We start from the raw sequence: 22,830 nt of genomic DNA on the forward strand, positions 1-22,830 counted from the left end.
CAAACTCACTGTCCACACACACACACACTCACGCTAACACACAAACTCAGTGTCCACACACACACAAACACGCAAACTCAGTGTCCACACATACACAAACTCACTGTCCACACACACACACATACACAAACTCACTGTCCACACACACACACATACACAAACTCAGTGTCCACACACACACACACACACACACACAAACACACAAACTCAGTGTCCACCCACCCACTCAGACACACACATACTCAAACTCAGTGTCCACTCACACGCACAAAATCAATGTCCACACACAGACACAAACTCCGTGTCCACACACACACACACACACACACACACACACACACACACACACAGTATCCGCACACACACACATAAACACACACACACAAACTCAGTGTCCACACCAACACACACACAAACTCAGTGTCCATACACACACACACACACACACACACAAACTCTGTGTCCACAAACTCACAAACTCAGTGTCCACACACACACACACATACACAGACACACACAAACTCAGTGTCCGCACACACACACACACACAAGCTCAGTGTCCACCCACACACACACACTCACAAACACACACACACACACACATACACACGCAAACTCAATATCCACACACACACACACAAACACACATGCTCAGTGCCCACACACACGCACACACACACACACAAACTCAGTGTCCACACACACACACACACAAACTCAGTGTCCACCCACACATATACACACAAACTCAGTGTCCACACACACACACAAACTCAGTCTCGACACACACACAGACACAAACTCAGTGTCGACACACACACACACACACACACACACACAGACAAACACAGTGACAACACACACACAAATACACAAACTCAGTGTTCACACAAACACAAACGCACAAACTCAGTGTCCACACATACACACAAACTCACTGTGCACACACACACACACACACACACAAACTCACTGTCCACACACACACACAAACACAAACTCAGTGTCCACCCACACATATACACACAAACTCAGTGTCCACACACACACACACAAACTCAGTCTCGACACACACACAGACACACACAAACTCAGTGTCCACACACACACACACACACACACACACACACACACACAAACTCAGTGTCCACACACACAGACACACACACACACACCCATACAAACACACACACAAACACAAACACACAAACTCCGGGTCCACACACACACACACAAACTCAGCGTCCACACATACACACAAACTCACTGTCCACACACTCACACAAACTCACTGTCCACACACACACACACAAACACAAACTCAGTGTCAACACACAACACACGCACACAAACATACAAACTCAGTGTCCACACACGCACACACACACACAAACACACAAACTCAGTGACCACCCACCCATGCAGACACACACAAACTCAAACTGAGTGTCCACACGCACGCACAATATCAGTGTCCACACACACACAAACAAACTCAGTGTCCACACACACACACACACACACACAAACTCAGTGTCCACAAACACACAAACTCAGTGTCCACACAAACACACACACACACACACACACACACACACACACACACACACACACACACACACACACACACACACACACACACACAACCTCAGTGTCCACACAAACTCAGTGTCCACACAAACTCAGTGTCCACACACGCCCATACAAACACACACACAAACACAAACACACAAACTCCGGGTCCACACACACACACAAACTCAGTGTCCACACACACACAAACACACAAACTCAGCGTCCACACATACACACAAACTCACTGTCCACACACACACACAAACTCACTGTCCACACACACACAAGCACGCAAACTCAGTGTCCACACACACACAAACTCACTGTCCACACACACACACACAAAATCTGTCAACACACACACACACACAAACATACAAACTCAGTGCCCACACACACACACACACACACAAACACACACAAACACACAAACTCAGTGTCCACACACACGCACAAAATCAGTGTCCACACACAGACACAAACTCAGTGTCCACACACACACACACACACACACACACACACACAGTGTCCACACACACACACAAACACACACACACAAACGCAGTGTCCACACACACACACACAGTGTCCACACACACACACAAACTCAGTGTCCACACACGCACACACACACACACATACGCGCACACACACACACACACACACACACACACAAACTCAGTGTCCACATACACACACCCATACAAACACACAGACAAACACAAACACACAAACTCCGGGTCCACACACACACACACACAAACTCAGTGTCCACACACACACACACAAACTCAGTGTCCACACATACACACAAACTCACTGTCCACACACACACAAACTCACTGTCCACACACACACACACTCACGCAAACACGCAAACTCAGTGTCCACACACACACACAAACTCAACGTCCACACACACACGCACACAAGCTCAGTGTCCACACACACACAAACACACAAACTCAGTGTTCACACGCACACACAAACACACAAACTCAGTATACACACACACACAGAAACTCAGTGTCCACACACACACACACACAAACTCAGTGTCCACACAAAAACACAAACTCAGTGTCCACTCACTCACACACACACACAAACTCAGTGTCCACACACACACACACACACACATACACACACACTCACAAACTCAGTGTCCACATACACACACACCCATAAAAACACACAGACAAACACAAACACACAAACTCCGGGTGCACACACACACACAAACTCACTGTCCACACACACACACACTCACGCTAACACACAAACTCAGTGTCCACACACACACAAACACGCAAACTCAGTGTCCACACATACACAAACTCACTGTCCACACACACACACATACACAAACTCACTGTCCACACACACACACATACACAAACTCAGTGTCCACACACACACACACACACACACACAAACACACAAACTCAGTGTCCACCCACCCACTCAGACACACACATACTCAAACTCAGTGTCCACTCACACGCACAAAATCAATGTCCACACACAGACACAAACTCCGTGTCCACACACACACACACACACACACACACACACACACACACAGTATCCGCACACACACACATAAACACACACACACAAACTCAGTGTCCACACCAACACACACACAAACTCAGTGTCCATACACACACACACACACACACACACAAACTCTGTGTCCACAAACTCACAAACTCAGTGTCCACACACACACACACATACACAGACACACACAAACTCAGTGTCCGCACACACACACACACACAAGCTCAGTGTCCACCCACACACACACACTCACAAACACACACACACACACACATACACACGCAAACTCAATATCCACACACACACACACAAACACACATGCTCAGTGCCCACACACACGCACACACACACACACAAACTCAGTGTCCACACACACACACACACAAACTCAGTGTCCACCCACACATATACACACAAACTCAGTGTCCACACACACACACAAACTCAGTCTCGACACACACACAGACACAAACTCAGTGTCGACACACACACACACACACACACACACACAGACAAACTCAGTGTCAACACACACACAAATACACAAACTCAGTGTTCACACAAACACAAACGCACAAACTCAGTGTCCACACATACACACAAACTCACTGTGCACACACACACACACACACACACAAACTCACTGTCCACACACACACACAAACACAAACTCAGTGTCCACCCACACATATACACACAAACTCAGTGTCCACACACACACACACAAACTCAGTCTCGACACACACACAGACACACACAAACTCAGTGTCCACACACACACACACACACACACACACACACACACACACAAACTCAGTGTCCACACACACAGACACACACACACACACCCATACAAACACACACACAAACACAAACACACAAACTCCGGGTCCACACACACACACACAAACTCAGCGTCCACACATACACACAAACTCACTGTCCACACACTCACACAAACTCACTGTCCACACACACACACACAAACACAAACTCAGTGTCAACACACAACACACGCACACAAACATACAAACTCAGTGTCCACACACGCACACACACACACAAACACACAAACTCAGTGACCACCCACCCATGCAGACACACACAAACTCAAACTGAGTGTCCACACGCACGCACAATATCAGTGTCCACACACACACAAACAAACTCAGTGTCCACACACACACACACACACACACAAACTCAGTGTCCACAAACACACAAACTCAGTGTCCACACAAACACACACACACACACACACACACACACACACACACACACACACACACACAACCTCAGTGTCCACACAAACTCAGTGTCCACACAAACTCAGTGTCCACACACGCCCATACAAACACACACACAAACACAAACACACAAACTCCGGGTCCACACACACACACAAACTCAGTGTCCACACACACACAAACACACAAACTCAGCGTCCACACATACACACAAACTCACTGTCCACACACACACACAAACTCACTGTCCACACACACACAAGCACGCAAACTCAGTGTCCACACACACACAAACTCACTGTCCACACACACACACACAAAATCTGTCAACACACACACACACACAAACATACAAACTCAGTGCCCACACACACACACACACACACAAACACACACAAACACACAAACTCAGTGTCCACACACACGCACAAAATCAGTGTCCACACACAGACACAAACTCAGTGTCCACACACACACACACACACACACACACACACACACACAGTGTCCACACACACACACAAACACACACACACAAACGCAGTGTCCACACACACACACACAGTGTCCACACACACACACAAACTCAGTGTCCACACACGCACACACACACACACATACGCGCACACACACACACACACACACACACACACAAACTCAGTGTCCACATACACACACCCATACAAACACACAGACAAACACAAACACACAAACTCCGGGTCCACACACACACACACACACAAACTCAGTGTCCACACACACACACACAAACTCAGTGTCCACACGTACACACAAACTCACTGTCCACACACACACAAACTCACTGTCCACACACACACACACTCACGCAAACACGCAAACTCAGTGTCCACACACACACACAAACTCAACGTCCACACACACACGCACACAAGCTCAGTGTCCACACACACACAAACACACAAACTCAGTGTTCACACGCACACACAAACACACAAACTCAGTATACACACACACACAGAAACTCAGTGTCCACACACACACACACACAAACTCAGTGTCCACACAAAAACACAAACTCAGTGTCCACTCACTCACACACACACACAAACTCAGTGTCCACACACACACACACACACACACATACACACACACTCACAAACTCAGTGTCCACATACACACACACCCATAAAAACACACAGACAAACACAAACACACAAACTCCGGGTGCACACACACACACAAACTCACTGTCCACACACACACACACTCACGCTAACACACAAACTCAGTGTCCACACACACACAAACACGCAAACTCAGTGTCCACACATACACAAACTCACTGTCCACACACACACACATACACAAACTCACTGTCCACACACACACACATACACAAACTCAGTGTCCACACACACACACACACACACACAAACACACAAACTCAGTGTCCACCCACCCACTCAGACACACACATACTCAAACTCAGTGTCCACTCACACGCACAAAATCAATGTCCACACACAGACACAAACTCCGTGTCCACACACACACACACACACACACACACACACACACACACAGTATCCGCACACACACACATAAACACACACACACAAACTCAGTGTCCACACCAACACACACACAAACTCAGTGTCCATACACACACACACACACACACACACAAACTCTGTGTCCACAAACTCACAAACTCAGTGTCCACACACACACACACATACACAGACACACACAAACTCAGTGTCCGCACACACACACACACACAAGCTCAGTGTCCACCCACACACACACACTCACAAACACACACACACACACACATACACACGCAAACTCAATATCCACACACACACACACAAACACACATGCTCAGTGCCCACACACACGCACACACACACACACAAACTCAGTGTCCACACACACACACACACAAACTCAGTGTCCACCCACACATATACACACAAACTCAGTGTCCACACACACACACAAACTCAGTCTCGACACACACACAGACACAAACTCAGTGTCGACACACACACACACACACACACACACACAGACAAACTCAGTGTCAACACACACACAAATACACAAACTCAGTGTTCACACAAACACAAACGCACAAACTCAGTGTCCACACATACACACAAACTCACTGTGCACACACACACACACACACACACAAACTCACTGTCCACACACACACACAAACACAAACTCAGTGTCCACCCACACATATACACACAAACTCAGTGTCCACACACACACACACAAACTCAGTCTCGACACACACACAGACACACACAAACTCAGTGTCCACACACACACACACAAACTCAGTGTCCACACAAACACACACAAACTCAGTGTCCACACACACACACACACACGCCCATACAAACACACACACAAACACAAACACACAAACTCCGGGTCCACACACACACACACAAACTCAGTGTCCACACACACACAAACACAAACACACAAACTCAGCGTCCACACATACACACAAACTCACTGTGCACACACACGCACACACAAACTCACTGTCCACACACACACACAAACACAAACTCAGTGTCCACCCACACGTATACACATAAACTCAGTCTCGACACACACACAGACACACACAAACTCAGTTTCCACACACACACCCACAAACTCAGTGTCCACACACACACACAAGCACAAACTCAGTGTCCACCCACACATATACACACAAACTCAGTCTTGACACGCACACACAGACACACACAAACTCAGTGTCCACACACACACACACACAAACTCAGTGTCTACACACACACACACAAACTCAGTGTCCACACACACACAAAAACTCAGTGTCGACACACACACACACACACACACACAAACTCACTGTCCACACACACAGACACACACACACACACACACACACAAAAACTCAGTGTCGACACACACACACACAGACACACACAAACTCATTGTCCACACACACACAAACACACAAACTCAGTGTCCACACACACACAAACACACAAACTCAGTGTCCACACATACACACAAACTCACTGTGCGCACACACGCACAAACTCACTGTCCACACACACACACACACACACACACACAAACTCAGTGTCCTGACACACACACACACATACACAAACTCACTGTCCCCACACACAGACACACACACACACACACATACAAACTCAGTGTCCTCACACACACACACACAAACTCAGTGTCCTGACACACACACACACATACACAAACTCACTGTCCCCACACACAGACACACACACACACACACATACAAACTCAGTGTCCTCACACACACACACACAAACTCAGTGTCCTCAAACACACACACACAGACAAACTCAGTGTTCACACACACACACACACACACAAACAGATTGTTCGATAAAAATTATTACCATGTAAACTTCCTATGTCATATTTTCCCACACCATCAGATGGTGATGTTACACCACCCACTCTCCATTCTCACTGGAACATTTCTCCGGCAGCTGCAATAAATTCCTCACAGTTGTAAAAAAACACAATAGATCATAACGGAGCAGGAACTGAGACCTGGGGGCTCCGAACAAGTTGCTATACATTGAAACAGTTGGCTGCTTCTTGAACTGGGTAAACCTGAACCTGGCTGAAATCACACACACCAAACATTCTCGTAATACACAGATATCAACACTGACTCTTGTATCATCAAGCTACTTGTTGATTATGCCCCATCCTGGGATAGGAATGTAAATCCACAAGGATCCATCTGTAGTTGTGGGGTAGTTACTGGAAGACATTGCCAGAGTGATGGTGCGCTGGGGTAATATGAGCTGATCGAAGCTGGAGCGTGTCTCTGACAGAGCTCACGTGTGCATCATCGACTTCAATTTCTTGGGGATGTTGCTGGTAAAGTGAATGGGGGGTGGGGGTAGTGGGTTGTCGCTGGATATCGTCCGCCTGACCTTCAGGGAGTCAATACGGATCAGCAGTGACTCAGCTGTCGGAGTCAGGAGGTCGAGGGTTCATATCCCACTAGAGACTTGGGAACAGGGCCAGGCTGACACTCCAGGGAAAGGGGCAGTGGGATTAGTTTGGGATTGGTACAGGGCTATGGGGAGAGAGCGGGGCAGTGGGATTAGTTTGGGGATTGATACAGGGCTATGGGGAGAGAGTGGGACAGTGGGATTAGTTTGGGATTGATACAGGGCTAGGGGGAGAGAGTGGGACAGTGGGATTAGTTTGGGATTGATACAGGGCTATGGGGAGAGAGTGGGACAGTGGGATTAGTTTGGGATTGATACAGGGCTATGGGGAGAGAGCGGGGCAGTGGGATTAGTTTGGGATTGATACAGGGCTATGAGGAGAGAGTGGGGCAGTGAGATTAGTTTGGGGATTGATACAGGGCTATGAGGAGAGAGTGGGGCAGTGGGATTAGTTTGGAATTGATACAGGGCTATGGGGAGAGAGTGGGACAGTGGGATTAGTTTGGGATTGATACAGGGCTATTGGGAGAGAGTGGGATTAGTTTGGGATTGATACAGGGCTATGGGGAGAGAGCGGGGCAGTGGGATTAGTGTGGGATTGATACAGGGCTATGGGGAGAGAGTGGGGCAGTGGGATTAGTTTGGGGATTGATACAGGGCTATGGGGAGAGAGCAGGGCAGTGGGATTAATTTGGGGATTGATACAGGGCTATGGGGAGAGAGCGGGGCAGTGGGATTAGTTTGGGATTGGTACAGGGCTATGGGGAGAGAGTGGGACAGTGGGATTATTTTGGGATTGGTACAGGGCTTTGGGGAGAGAGTGGGACAGTGGGATTAGTTTGGGATTGGTATAGGGCTATGGGGAGAGAGCGGGACAGTGGGATTAGTTTGGCGATTGATACAGGGCTATGGGGAGAGAGTGGGATAGTGGGATTAGTTTAGGGATTGGTACAGGGCTATGGGGAGAAAGTGGGACAGTGGGATTAGTTTGGGATTGGTACAGGGCTATGGGAAGAGAGTGGGACAGTGGGAATAGTTTGGGGAATGATACAGGGCTATGGGGAGAGAGCAGGACATTGGAATTAGTTTGGGGATTGATACTGGGCAATGGAGAGAGAGTGGGGCAGTGGGATTAGTTTGGGATTGATACAGGGCTATGGGGAGAGAGCGGGGCAGTGGGATTAGTTTGGGGATTGATACAGGGCAATGGAGAGAGAGTGGGGCAGTGGGATTAGTTTGGGATTGATACAGGGCTATGGGGACAGAGCGGGGCGGTGGGATTAGTTTGGGGATTGATACAGGGCTATGGGGAGAGAGTTGGACAGTGAGATTAGTTTGGGGATTGATACAGGGCTATGGGGAGAGAGTGGGACAGTGGGATTAGTTTGGGATTGGTACAGGGCTATGGGGAGAGAGTGGGACAGTGGGATTAGTTTAGGGATTGGTACAGGGCTATGGGGAGAGGGTGGGACAGTGGGATTAGTTTGGGATTGGTGCAGGGCTATGGGGAGAGTGTGGGACAGTGGGATTAGTTTGGGGATTGGTACAGGGCTACGGGGAGAGAGCAGGGCAGTGGGATTAGTTTGGGGATTGATACAGGGCTATGGGGAGAGAGTGGGACAGTGGGATTAAACTTGGCATTTGTACAGGGCTATGGGGAGAGAGCAGGACAGTGGGATTAGTTTGGGGATTGATACAGGGCTATGGGGAGAGAGCGGGGCAGTGCGATTAGTTTGGGATTGATACAGGGCAATGGAGAGAGAGTGGGGCAGTGGGATTAGTTTGGGATTGATACAGGGCTATGGGGACAGAGCGGGGAGGTGGGATTAGTTTGGGGATTGATACAGCGCTATGGGGAGAGAGTTGGACAGTGAGATTAGTTTGGGGATTGATACAGGGCTATGTGGAGAGAGCGGGACAGTGGGATTCGTTTGGGATTATACAAGGCTATTGGGAGAGAATGGGACAGTGGGATTAGTTTGGGGATTGATGCAGGGCTATGGGGAGAGAGTGGGACAGTGGGATTAGTTTGGGATTGATACAGGGATATGGGGAGAGAGTGGGACAGTGGGATTAGTTTGGGGATTGATGCAGGGCTATGGGTAGAGAGCGGGACAGTGGGATTAGTTTGGGATTGGTACAGGGCTATGGGTAGAGAGCGGGACAGTGGGATTAGTTTGGGATTATACAAGGCTATTGGGAGAGAATGGGACAGTGGGATTAGTTTGGGGATTGATGCAGGGCTATGGGGAGAGAGTGGGACAGTGGGATTAGTTTGGGATTATACAGGGCTATGGGGGGAGAATGGGACAGTGGGTTTAGTTTGGGGATTGATACAGGGCTATGGGGAGAGAGTGGGTTAGTGGGATTAGTTTGGGATTATACAAGGCTATTGGGAGAGAATGGGACAGTGGGATTAGTTTGGGGATTGATGCAGAGCTATGGGGAGAGAATGGGGCAGTGGGATTAGTTTGGGATTATACGGGGCTATGGGGGGAGAATGGGACAGTGGGATTAGTTTGGGATTGGTACAGGGTTAAAGATGGAGAGAGGTTGATTGGGTTTTGCAGTATGGAGAGGTGAGTAAGCCAGATCCAGTCCTGATCACTACTTGGAGAAGTGTGTGGGATGTCAGATGGATTGGACCACTCCTGGTTGTTCACATTGATGCTCATATTGTTCACTCATTGTTGGCACTTAGTTTAACCAAAGTGAGTAAATTGGAAATGGGAGGGGGACAGCAAGGGGAATCTTGCAGAAATTAGCACCACCAGGAAGGTGAACAGTGGAAAAAGATAAAGCTCTTTATCTGTATTCTGCCCTCCTTTTGCAGGATAAGAGTTTCAGCTGTAAGATCTGTGGGAAAAATTTCAAACGTTCCTCGACACTTTCCACACACCTGCTGATCCACTCCGACACGCGGCCCTATCCCTGTCAGTATTGTGGGAAATGCTTCCATCAGAAGTCCGACATGAAGAAACACACCTTCATCCACACAGGTAAGGATAATGTCCAGTACACTCCCCACAGGTACTGGGATCAATTCCAGCAGACTCCCCACAGGTAATGGGATCACTCCAGCAAACACCCCACAGGTACTGGGATCACTCCAGCAAACACCCCACAGGTACTGGGATCACTCCAGCACACTCCCCACAGGTACTGGGATCATTCCAGCACAATCCCCACAGGTACTGGATCAATTCCAGCACACACACCACAGGTACTGGGATCATTCCAGCACAATCCCGACAGGTACTGGATCAATTCCAGCACACACACCACAGGTACTGGGATCATTCCAGCACAATCCGCAAAGGTACTGGGATCGCTCCAGCACACTCCCCACAGGCACTGGGATCACACAAACACACTCCCCACAAATACTGGGATTGACTCCAGCACACACCCCACAGGTCCAGCAATCGTTCCAGCTCAATCCTCACAAGTACTGGAATTGACACAAGAACACTCCCCACCGATACTAGGATCACTCCAGCACATACCCCAAAGATAATGGGATCGCTCAAGCACACTCCCCACAGGTACTGGGATCACTCCAGCACACTCCCACCGGTATTGGCCTCGCTCCAGCACTTTCCCCACAGGTACTGGGATCACTCCAACACACCCCTCACAGGTACAAGGATCTCTTCAGCACACTCACCACAGGTACTGGGATCACTCCAGCACACTCCCCACAGGTACTCGGATCGCTCCAGCACACTCCCCACAGGTATTGGGCTCGCTCCAGCACTCTCCCCACAGGGACTGGGAACAGCTCCTGCACTCTCCCCACAGGTACTGGGCTCACTCCAGCACACTCCCCACAGGGACTGGGAACATCTCCAGCACAATCCCCAGAGGTCCTGGGCTCGCTCCAGCACCCTCCCCACAGGGATTGGGAACAGCTCCAGAACACTCCCCACAGGTACTGGGTTCGCTCCAGCACACTCCCCACAGGTACTGGCATCGATCCAGCACACACCCCACAGTTACTGGGATCGATCCAGCACACTCCCCAAAGGTACTGGGATCATTCCAGCACAAACCACACAGGTACTGGGATCGCTCCAGCACACACCCCAAAGGTACTGGGATCACTCCAGCACACTCCCGACAGGTACTGGGATGGCTCCACCACACGCCCGACAGGTACTGGGATCGCTCCAGCTCGATCCCCACAGGTACTGGGATCGCTCCAGCTTGATACCCACAGGCAGGGGGATCACTCAAGCACACACCCCACAGGTACTGGGATAGCTCCAGCGCACTCCCCACAGGTACTGGGATTGCTCCAGCTCGATCTCCACAGGTGCTGGGCACGCTCCAGCACACTCCCCACAGGTACTGGGATCGCTCCAGCATACACCCCACAGGTACTGGGATCGTTCCATCACACACCCCACAGGTACTGGGATCGCTCCAGCACACTCCCCACAGGTACTTTGATCGTTCCAGCACAAACTCCACAGGTACTGGGATCGCTCCAGCACACACCCGACAGGTACTGGGATGGCTCCAGCACAGTCCCCGCAGGTGCTGGGATTGCTCCAGCTCGATCCCCACAGGTACTGGGATCACTCCAGCACAATCCCCACAGGCAGTGGGATCAATTCAGCACACTCCTCACAGGGACTGGGATCGCTGCATCTCAATTGCCACGGTCACTGGGATTGACTCCAGCACCCTCCCCACATTTACTGGGATCGACTTCAGCACACTCCCCCCAGGTACTGGGATCACTCCAGCACACTTCCTACAAGTACTGTGATCGCTCCAGCACATTCATCACATTACTGGGAATGCCCCAGCACAATCCCCACAGGTACTGATTGACTCCAGCACACCTCTCTCAGATACTGGGATTGACTCCAGCACACTCCCCACAGGTACTGGGATCGCTCCAGCACATTCCTCACATTATTGGGATCACTCCAGCACACTCCCCACAGGTACTGGGATCACTCCAGAACAATCCCCACAGGTACTGAGATTGACTCCAGCACACTCCTCACAGATACTGGGATTGACTCCTGCACACTCCCCACAGGTACTGGGATCACTCAAGCACACTCCCCACAGGTACTGGGATCGCTCCAGCACACTCGCCACAGGTAGTGGGATTGCTCCAGTACACACCCCGCAGGTACTGGGCTCGCTCCAGCAAACGCCCCACAGGTACTGGGATCACTCCAGCACACTCCACACAGGCACTGGGATAGCTCCAGCACATTCCTCACATTACTGGGTTCGCTCCAGCACATTCGCCACAGGTAGTGGGATGGCACCAACACACTCCCCACAGGTACTGGGATCGCTCCAGCACAGTCCTCACAGGTACTGGGATCACTCCAGGACACTCCCCACAGGTACTGGGATCACCCCAGCACACTCCCCACTGGTACTGGGATCGCTCCAGCACACTTCCCACAGGTACTGGGATCACTCCAGCACACTCCCACCGGTATTGGGCTCACTCCAGCACTTTCCCCACTGGTACTGGGAAAGGCTCCAGCACACGCCCCACAGGTACTGGGATCACTACAACACACCCCTCACAGGTACAAGGATCACTTCAGCACACTCACCACAGCTACTGGGATCACTCCAGCACACTCCCCACAGGTACTCGGATCGCTCCAGCACATTCCCCTCAGGTAGTGGGCTCGCTCCAGCACTCTCCCCACAGGGACTGGGAAAAGCTCCAGCACACTCCCCACAGGTACTGGGCTCACTCCAGCACACTCCCCACAGGGACTGGGAACAGCTCCAGCATACTCCCCAGAGGTACTGGGCTCGCTCCAGCACCCTCCCCACAGGGATTGGGAACAGCTCCAGAACACTCCCCACAGGTACTGGGTTCGCTCCAGCACACTCCCCACAGGTACTGGCATCGATCCAGCACACACCCCACAGTTACTGGGATCGATCCAGCACACTCCCCAAAGGTACTGGGATCATTCCAGCACAAACCACACAGGTACTGTGATCGCTCCAGCACACACCCCAAAGGTACTGGGATCACTCCAGCACACTCCCGACAGGTACTGGGATGGCTCCACCACACTCCTGACAGGTACTGGGATCGCTCCAGCTCGATCCCCACAGGTACTGGGATCGCTCCAGCTCGATCCCCACAGGAAGGGGGATCACTCCAGCACACACCCCACAGGTACTGGGATAGCTCCAGCTCGATCCCCACAGGTGCTGGGCACGCTCCAGCACACTCCCCACAGCTACTGGGATCGCTCCCAGCTCACTCCCCACAGTTACTGGGATTGACTCCAGCACACTCCTCACAGGTACTGGGATCACTTCAGCACTTTCGGCACAGGTAGGAGGATTGCTCCAGCACACTCCCCACAGGTACTGGGATCGTTCCAGCACAAACCCCACAGGTACTGGGATAGCTCCAGCACACACACCCCACAGGTACTGGGATCACTCCAGCACACTCCCGACAGGTACTGGGATGGCTCCAGCACACTCCCCACAGGTACTGGGATCGCACCATCTCGATCGCCACAGGTACTGGGATCGCTCCAGCACACACCCCACAGTTACTGGGATCGCTCCAGCACACTCCCCAAAGGTACTGGGATCATTCCAGCACAAACCACACAGGTACTGGGATCGCTCCAGCTCGATCCCCACAGGCACTGGGATCACTCCAGCACACTCCCCACAGGTACTGGGATTGCTCCAGCTCGATCCCCACAGGTGCTGGGCACGCTCCAGCACACTCCCCACAGGTACTCGGATCGCTCCCAGCTCACTTCCCACAGTTACTGGGATTGACTCCAGCACACTCCTCACAGGTACTGGGATTGCTTCAGCACATTCGGCACAGGTAGGGGGATTGCTCCAGCACACACCCCACAGGTACTGGGATCGTTCCAGCACACACCCCACAGGTACTGGGATCGCTCCAGCACACTCCCCACAGGTACTTTGATCGTTCCAGCACAAACCCCACAGGTACTGGGATCGCTCCAGCACACACCCCACAGGTACCGGGATCACTCCAGCACACTCCCGACAGGTACTGGGATGGCTCCAGCACACTCCCCACAGGTACTGGGATTGCTCCAGCTCGATCTCCACAGGTACTGGGATCGCACCAGCTCGATCCCCACAGTTACTGGGATCGCGCCAGCTCGATCCCCACAGGTACTGGGATCACTCCAGCACACTCCCCAGAGGTACTGGGATGGCTCCAGCACAATCTGCACAGGTACTGGGATCGCTCCAGCTCGATCCCCACAGGCACTGGGATCACTCCAGCACACTCCCCACAAGTACTGGATTGCTCCCAGCTCACTTCTCACAGTTACTGGTATTGACTCCAGCACACTCCTCACAGGTACTGGGATCATTTCAGCACATATGGCACAGGTAGGGGGATTGCTCCAGCATACTCCCCACAGGTACTGGGTTCGCTCCAGCATACACACCACAGGTACTGGGATCGTTCCATCACACACCCCACAGGTACTGGGATCGCTCCAGCACACTCCCCACAGGTACTTTGATCGTTCCAGCACAAACCCCACAGGTACTGGGATCGCTCCAGCACACACCCGACAGGTACTGGGATGGCTCCAGCACAGTCCCCACAGGTGCTGGGATTGCTCCAGCTCGATCCCCACAGGTACTGGGATCACTCCAGCACAATCCCCACAGGCAGTGGGATCAATTCAGCACACTCCTCACAGGGACTGGGATCGCTGCATCTCAATTGCCACGGTCACTGGGATCACTCCAGCACCCTCCCCACATTTACTGGGATTGACTTCAGCACACTCCCCCCAGGTACTGGGATCACTCCAGCACACTTCCTACAAGTACTGTGATCGCTCCAGCACATTCATCACATTACTGGGAATGCTCCAGCACAATCCCCACAGGTACTGATTGACTCCAGCACACCTCTCTCAGATACTGGGATTGACTCCAGCACACTCCCCACAGGTACTGGGATCGCTCCAGCACATTCCTCACCTTATTGGGATCACTCCAGCACACTCCCCACAGGTACAGGGATCACTCCAGAACAATCCCCACAGGTACTGAGATTGACTCCAGCACACTCCTCACAGATACTGGGATTGACTCCTGCACACTCCCCACAGATACTGGGATCACTCAAGCACACTCCCCACAGGTACTGGGATCGCTCCTGCACATTCCACACATTACTGGGATCGCTCCAGCACACTCGCCACAGGTAGTGGGATTGCTCCAGTACACACCCCGCAGGTACTGGGCTCGCTCCAGCAAACGCCCCACAGGTACTGGGATCACTCCAGCACACTCCCCACAGGCACTGGGATAGCTCCAGCACATTCCTCACATTACTGGGTTCGCTCCAGCACATTCGCCACAGGTAGTGGGATGGCACCAACACACTCCCCACAGGTACTGGGATCGCTCCAGCACAGTCCTCACAGGTACTGGGATCACTCCAGGACACTCCCCACAGGTACTGGGATCACCCCAGCACACTCCCCACTGGTACTGGGATCGCTCCAGCACACTCCCCACAGGTACTGGGATCACTCCAGCACACTCCCACCGGTATTGGGCTCACTCCAGCACTTTCGCCACAGGTACTGGGAACGGCTCCAGCACACGCCCCACAGGTACTGGGATCACTACAACACACCCCTCACAGGTACAAGGATCTCTTCAGCACACTCACCACAGCTACTGGGATCACTCCAGCACACTCCCCACAGGTACTCGGATCGCTCCAGCACACACCCCACAGGTATTGGGCTCGCTCCAGCACTCTCCACACAGGGACTGGGAACAGCTCCAGCACACTCCCCACAGGTACTGGGCTCACTCCAGCACACTCCCCACAGGGACTGGGAACAGCTCCAGCACACTCCCCACAGGTACTGGCATCGATCCAGCACACACCCCACAGTTACTGGGATTGATCCAGCACACTCCCCAAAGGTACTGGGATCATTCCAGCACAAACCACACAGGTACTGTGATCGCTCCAGCACATACCCCAAAGGTACTGGGATCACTCCAGCACACTCCCGACAGGTACTGGGATGGCTCCACCACACTCCTGACAGGTACTGGGATCGCTCCAGCTCGATCCCAACAGGTACTGGGATCGCTCCAGCTCGATCCCCACAGGAAGGGGGATCACTCCAGCACACACCCCACAGGTACTGGGATAGCTCCAGCTCGATCCCCACAGGTGCTGGGCACGCTCCAGCACACTCCCCACAGGTACTGGGATCGCTCCCAGCTCACTTCCCACAGTTACTGGGATTGACTCCAGCACACTCCTCACAGGTACTGGGATCGCTTCAGCACTTTCGGCACAGGTAGGAGGATTGCTCCAGCACACTCTCCACAGGTACTGGGATCGCTCCAGCACACACCCCACAGGTACTGGGATCATTCCAGCACACACCCCACAGGTACTGGGATCGCTCCAGCACACTCCCCACAGGTACTTTGATCGTTCCAGCACAAACCCCACAGGTACTGGGATCGCTCCAGCACACTCCCCACAGGTACTTTGATCGTTCCAGCACAAACCCCACAGGTACTGGGATCGCTCCAGCACACACCCCACAGGTACCGGGATCACTCCAGCACACTCCCAACAGCTACTGGGATGGCTCCAGCACACTCCACACAGGTACTGGGATTGCTCCAGCTCGATCTCCACAGGTACTGGGATCGCACCAGCTTGATCCCCACAGGTACTGGGATCGATCCAGCGCTATCCCCACAGGTATTGTGCTCACTCCAGCACACTCCCCACAGGTACTGGGATGGCTCCAGCACAATTCCCACCGGTACTGGGATCACTCCAGCACATTCCCCACAGGTACTGGGATCGCTCCAGCTCAATCTTCACAGCTACGGGGATCACTCCAGCACAATCCCCACAGGCAGTGGGATCAATTCAGCACACTCCTCACAGGGACTGGGATCGCTGCATCTCAATTGCCACGGTCACTGGGATTGACTCCAGCACCCTCCCCACATTTACTGGGATCGACTTCAGCACACTCCCCCCAGGTACTGGGATCACTCCAGCACACTTCCCACAGGTACTGTGATCGCTCCAGCACATTCCTCACATTACTGGGAATGCTCCAGCACACTCCCCACAGGTACTGATTGACTCCAGCACACCTCTCTCAGATACTGGGATCGACTCCAGCACACTCCCCTCAGGTACTGGGATTGCTCCAGCACATTCCTCACATTATTGGGATCACTCCAGCACACTCACCACAGGTACAGGGATCACTCCAGCACACTCCCCACAGGTACTGGGCTCACTCCAGCACACTCCCCACAGATACTGGGCTCGCTCCACCACACTCCCCACAGGTACTGGCATCGATCCAGCACACACCCCACAGTTATGGGATCGATCCAGCACACTCCTCAAAGGTACTGGAATCATTCCAGCACAAACCACACAGGTACTGTGATCGCTCCAGCACACACCCCAAAGGTACTGGGATCACTCCAGCACACTCCCGACAGGTACTGGGATGGCTCCACCACACTCCTGACAGGTACTGGGATCGCTCCAGCTCGATCCCCACAGGTACTGGGATCGCTCCAGCTCGATCCCCACAGGAAGGGGATCACTCCAGCACACACCCCACAGGTACTGGGATCGCTCCCAGCTCACTTCCCACAGTTACTGGGATTGACTCCAGCACACTCCTCACAGGTACTGGGATCGCTTCAGCACATTCGGCACAGGTAGGGGGATTGCTCCGGCCCACTCCCCACAGGTACTGGGATCGTTCCAGCACACACCCCACAGGTACTGGGATCATTCCAGCACACACCCCACAGGTACTGGGATCGCTCCAGCACACACCCCACATGTACCGGGATCACTCCAGCACACTCCCGACGGGTACTGGGGTGGCTCCAGCACACTCCCCACAGGTACTGGGTTCGCTCCAGCTCGATCTCCACATGTACTGGGATCGCACCAGCTCGATCCCCACAGGTACAGGGATCGCTCCAGCTCGATCCCCACAGGTACTATGATCACTCCGGCACACTCCCCACAGGTACTGGGATGGCTCCAGCACAATCCCCACCGGTACTGGGATCACTCCAGCACATTCCCCACAGGTACTGGGATCGCTCCAGCTCAATCTTCACAGCTACTGGGATCACTCCAGCACAATCCCCACAGGCAGTGGGATCAATTCAGCACACTCCTCACAGGGACTGGGATCGCTGCATCTCAATTGCCACGGTCACTGGGATTGACTCCAGCACCCTCCCCACATTTACTGGGATCGACTTCAGCACACTCCCCCCAGGTACTGGGATCACTCCAGCACACTTCCCACAGGTACTGTGATCGCTCCAGCACATTCCTCACATTACTGGGAATGCTCCAGCACACTCCCCACAGGTACTGATTGACTCCAGCACACCTCTCTCAGATACTGGGATTGACTCCAGCACACTCCCCACCGGTACTGGGATTGCTCCAGCACATTCCTCACATTATTGGGATCACTCCACATTCACCACAGGTACTGGGATCATTCCAGCACACTCCCCACAGGTACTGGGCTCGCTCCAGCACACTCCCCACAGGTACTGGGATCGTTCCAGCACACACCCCACAGTTACTGGGATCGCTCCAGCACACTCCCCAAATTTACTGGGATCATTCCAGCACAAACCACACAGATAATGGGATCGCTCTAGCACACACCCCAAAGGTACTGGAAACACTCCAGCACACTCCCGACAGGTACTGGGATGGCTCCACCACACTCTCGACAGGTACTGGTGATCGCTCCAGCTCGATCCCCACTGGTACTGGTGATCACTCCAGCTCGATCCGCACAGGCACTGGGATCACTCCAGCACACACCCCACAGGTACTGGGATCGCTCCAGCACACTCCCCACAGGTACTGGGATTGCTCCAGCTCGATCACTACAGGTACTGGGCTCGCTCCAGCACACTCCCCACAGGTACTGGGATCGCTCCCAGCTCAATTCCCACAGTTACTGGGATTGATTCCAGAACACTCCTCACAGGTACTGGGATCGCTTCAAAACATTCGGGACAGGTAGGGGGATTGCTCCAGCAAACTCCCCACAGGTACTGGGATCGCTCCAGCAAATGCCCCACAGGTACTGGGATCGCTCCAGCACAGTCCTCACAGGTACTGGGATGACTCCAGGATACTCACCACGTGTACTGGGATCACTCCAGCACAATCACCAGACGTGCTGGGATCACTCCACACTCCCCACAGGTACTGGGCTTGCTCCAGCACACACCCCACAATTTCTGGGATCGCTCCAGCACACTCCCCACAGGTACTGGGATCACTCCAGCACACTCCCCACAGGTACTGGGATGGCTCCAGCACAATCCCCACCAGTACTGGGATCACTCCAGCACATTCCCCACAGGTACTGGGATCGCTCCAGCTCAATCTTCATAGCTACTGGGATCACTCCAGCACAATCCCCACAGGCAGTGGGATCAATTCAGCACACTCCTCACAGGGACTGGGATCGCTGCATCTCAATTGCCACGGTCACTGGGATTGACTCCAGCACCCTCCCCACATTTACTGGGATTGACTTCAGCACACTCCCCCCAGGTACTGGGATCACTCCAGCACACTTCCCACAGGTACGGTGATCGCTCCTGCAGATTCCTCACATTACTGGAAATGCTCCAGCACACTCCCCACGGGTACTGATTGACTCCAGCACACTCCCCACAGGTACTGGGATTGCTCAAGCACATTCCTCACATTATTGGGATCACTCCAGCACACTCCCCACAGGTACTGGGATCACTCCAGCACACTCCCCACAGGTACTGGGATCGCTCCAGCACACTCCCCACAGGTACTGGGATCGTTCCAACACACACCCCACAGTTACTGGGATCGCTCCAGCACACTCCCCAAATGTACTGGAATCATTCCAGCACAAACCACACAGATACTGGGATCGCTCCAGCACACACACCAAAGGTACTGGGATCACTCCAGCACGCTCCCGACAGGTACTGGGATGGCTCCACCACACTCTCGACAGGTACTGGGATCGCTCCAGCTTGATCCCCACAGGTACTGGTGATCGCTCCAGCTCGATCCCCACAGGCACTGGGATCACTCCAGCACACACCCCACAGGTACTGGGATCGCTCCAGCACACTCCCGACAGGTACTGGGATCGCTCCAGCTCGATCCCCACAGGTACTGGGATCACTCCAGCACACTCCCCACAGGTACTGGGATGGCTCCAGCACAGTCCCCACCGGTACTGGGATCGCTCCAGCTCGATCCCCACAGGCACTGGGATCACTCCAGCACACACCCCACAGGTACTGGGATAGCTCCAGCGCACTCCCCACTGGTACGGGGATTGCTGCAGCTCGATCCCCACAGGTGCTGGGCACGCTCCAGCACACTCCCCACAGGTACTGGATCGCTCCCAGCTCACTTCCCACAGTTACTGGGATTGACTCCAGCACAATCCTCACAGGTACTGGGATCGCTTCAGAACATTCGGCACAGGTAGGGGGATTGCTCCAGCACTCTCCCCACAGGTACTGGGATCGCTCCAGCACACACCCCACAGGTACTGGGATCGTTCCAGCAAACACCCCACAGGTACTGGGATCGCTCCAGCACACTCCCCACATGTACTGGCATCGATCCAGCACACACCCCACAGTTACTGGGATCGCTCCAGCACACACCGCAAAGGTACTGGGATCATTCCAGCGCAAACCACACAGGTACTGGGATCGCTCCAGCACACACCCCAAAGGTACTGGGATCACTCCAGCACACTCCCGACAGGTACTGGGATGGCTCCACCACACTCCTGACAGGTACTGGGATCGCTCCAGCTCGATCCCCACAGGTCCTGGGATCGCTCCAGCTCGATCCCCACAGGAAGGGGATCACTCCAGCACACACCCCACAGGTACTGGGATAGCTCCAGCCCGATCCCCACAGGTGCTGGGCACGCTCCAGCAAACTCCCCACAGGTACTGGGATCGCTCCCAGCTCACTTCCCACAGTTACTGGGATTGACTCCAGCACACTCCTCACAGGTACTGGGATTGCTTCAGCACATTCGGCACAGGTAGGGGGATTGCTCCAGCACACTCCCCACAGGTACTGGGATCGTTCCAGCACACACCCCACAGGTACTGGGATCATTCCAGCACACAGCCCACAGGTACTGGGATCGCTCCAGCACACACCCCACAGGTACCGGGATCACTCCAGCACACTCCCGACAGGTACTGGGATGGCTCCAGCACACTCCCCACAGGTACTGGGTTCGCTCCAGCTCGATCTCCACAGATACTGGGATCGCACCAGCTCGATCCCCACAGGTACAGGGATCGCTCCAGCTCGATCCCCACAGGTACTGTGA

The 22,830-nt window shown here is 53.1% G+C and overlaps 1 protein-coding gene across 1 annotated transcript in view; it reads left to right on the plus strand.

Moving 5' to 3' along the window:
• The window catches only part of LOC121271246 (zinc finger protein Gfi-1-like), a 164,303-nt gene that overhangs the window by 97,648 nt on the left and 43,825 nt on the right, over positions 1-22,830 (plus strand). Inside the window, exon 2 of the mRNA XM_041177069.1 lies at positions 11,214-11,379. Coding sequence (XP_041033003.1) covers positions 11,214-11,379 — 166 coding nt within the window. The remainder of the gene's footprint in view (positions 1-11,213; positions 11,380-22,830) is intronic.

The sequence above is a fragment of the Carcharodon carcharias genome, chromosome 30 (assembly GCF_017639515.1).
Source record: "Carcharodon carcharias isolate sCarCar2 chromosome 30, sCarCar2.pri, whole genome shotgun sequence".
NCBI lineage: Eukaryota > Metazoa > Chordata > Chondrichthyes > Lamniformes > Lamnidae > Carcharodon > Carcharodon carcharias.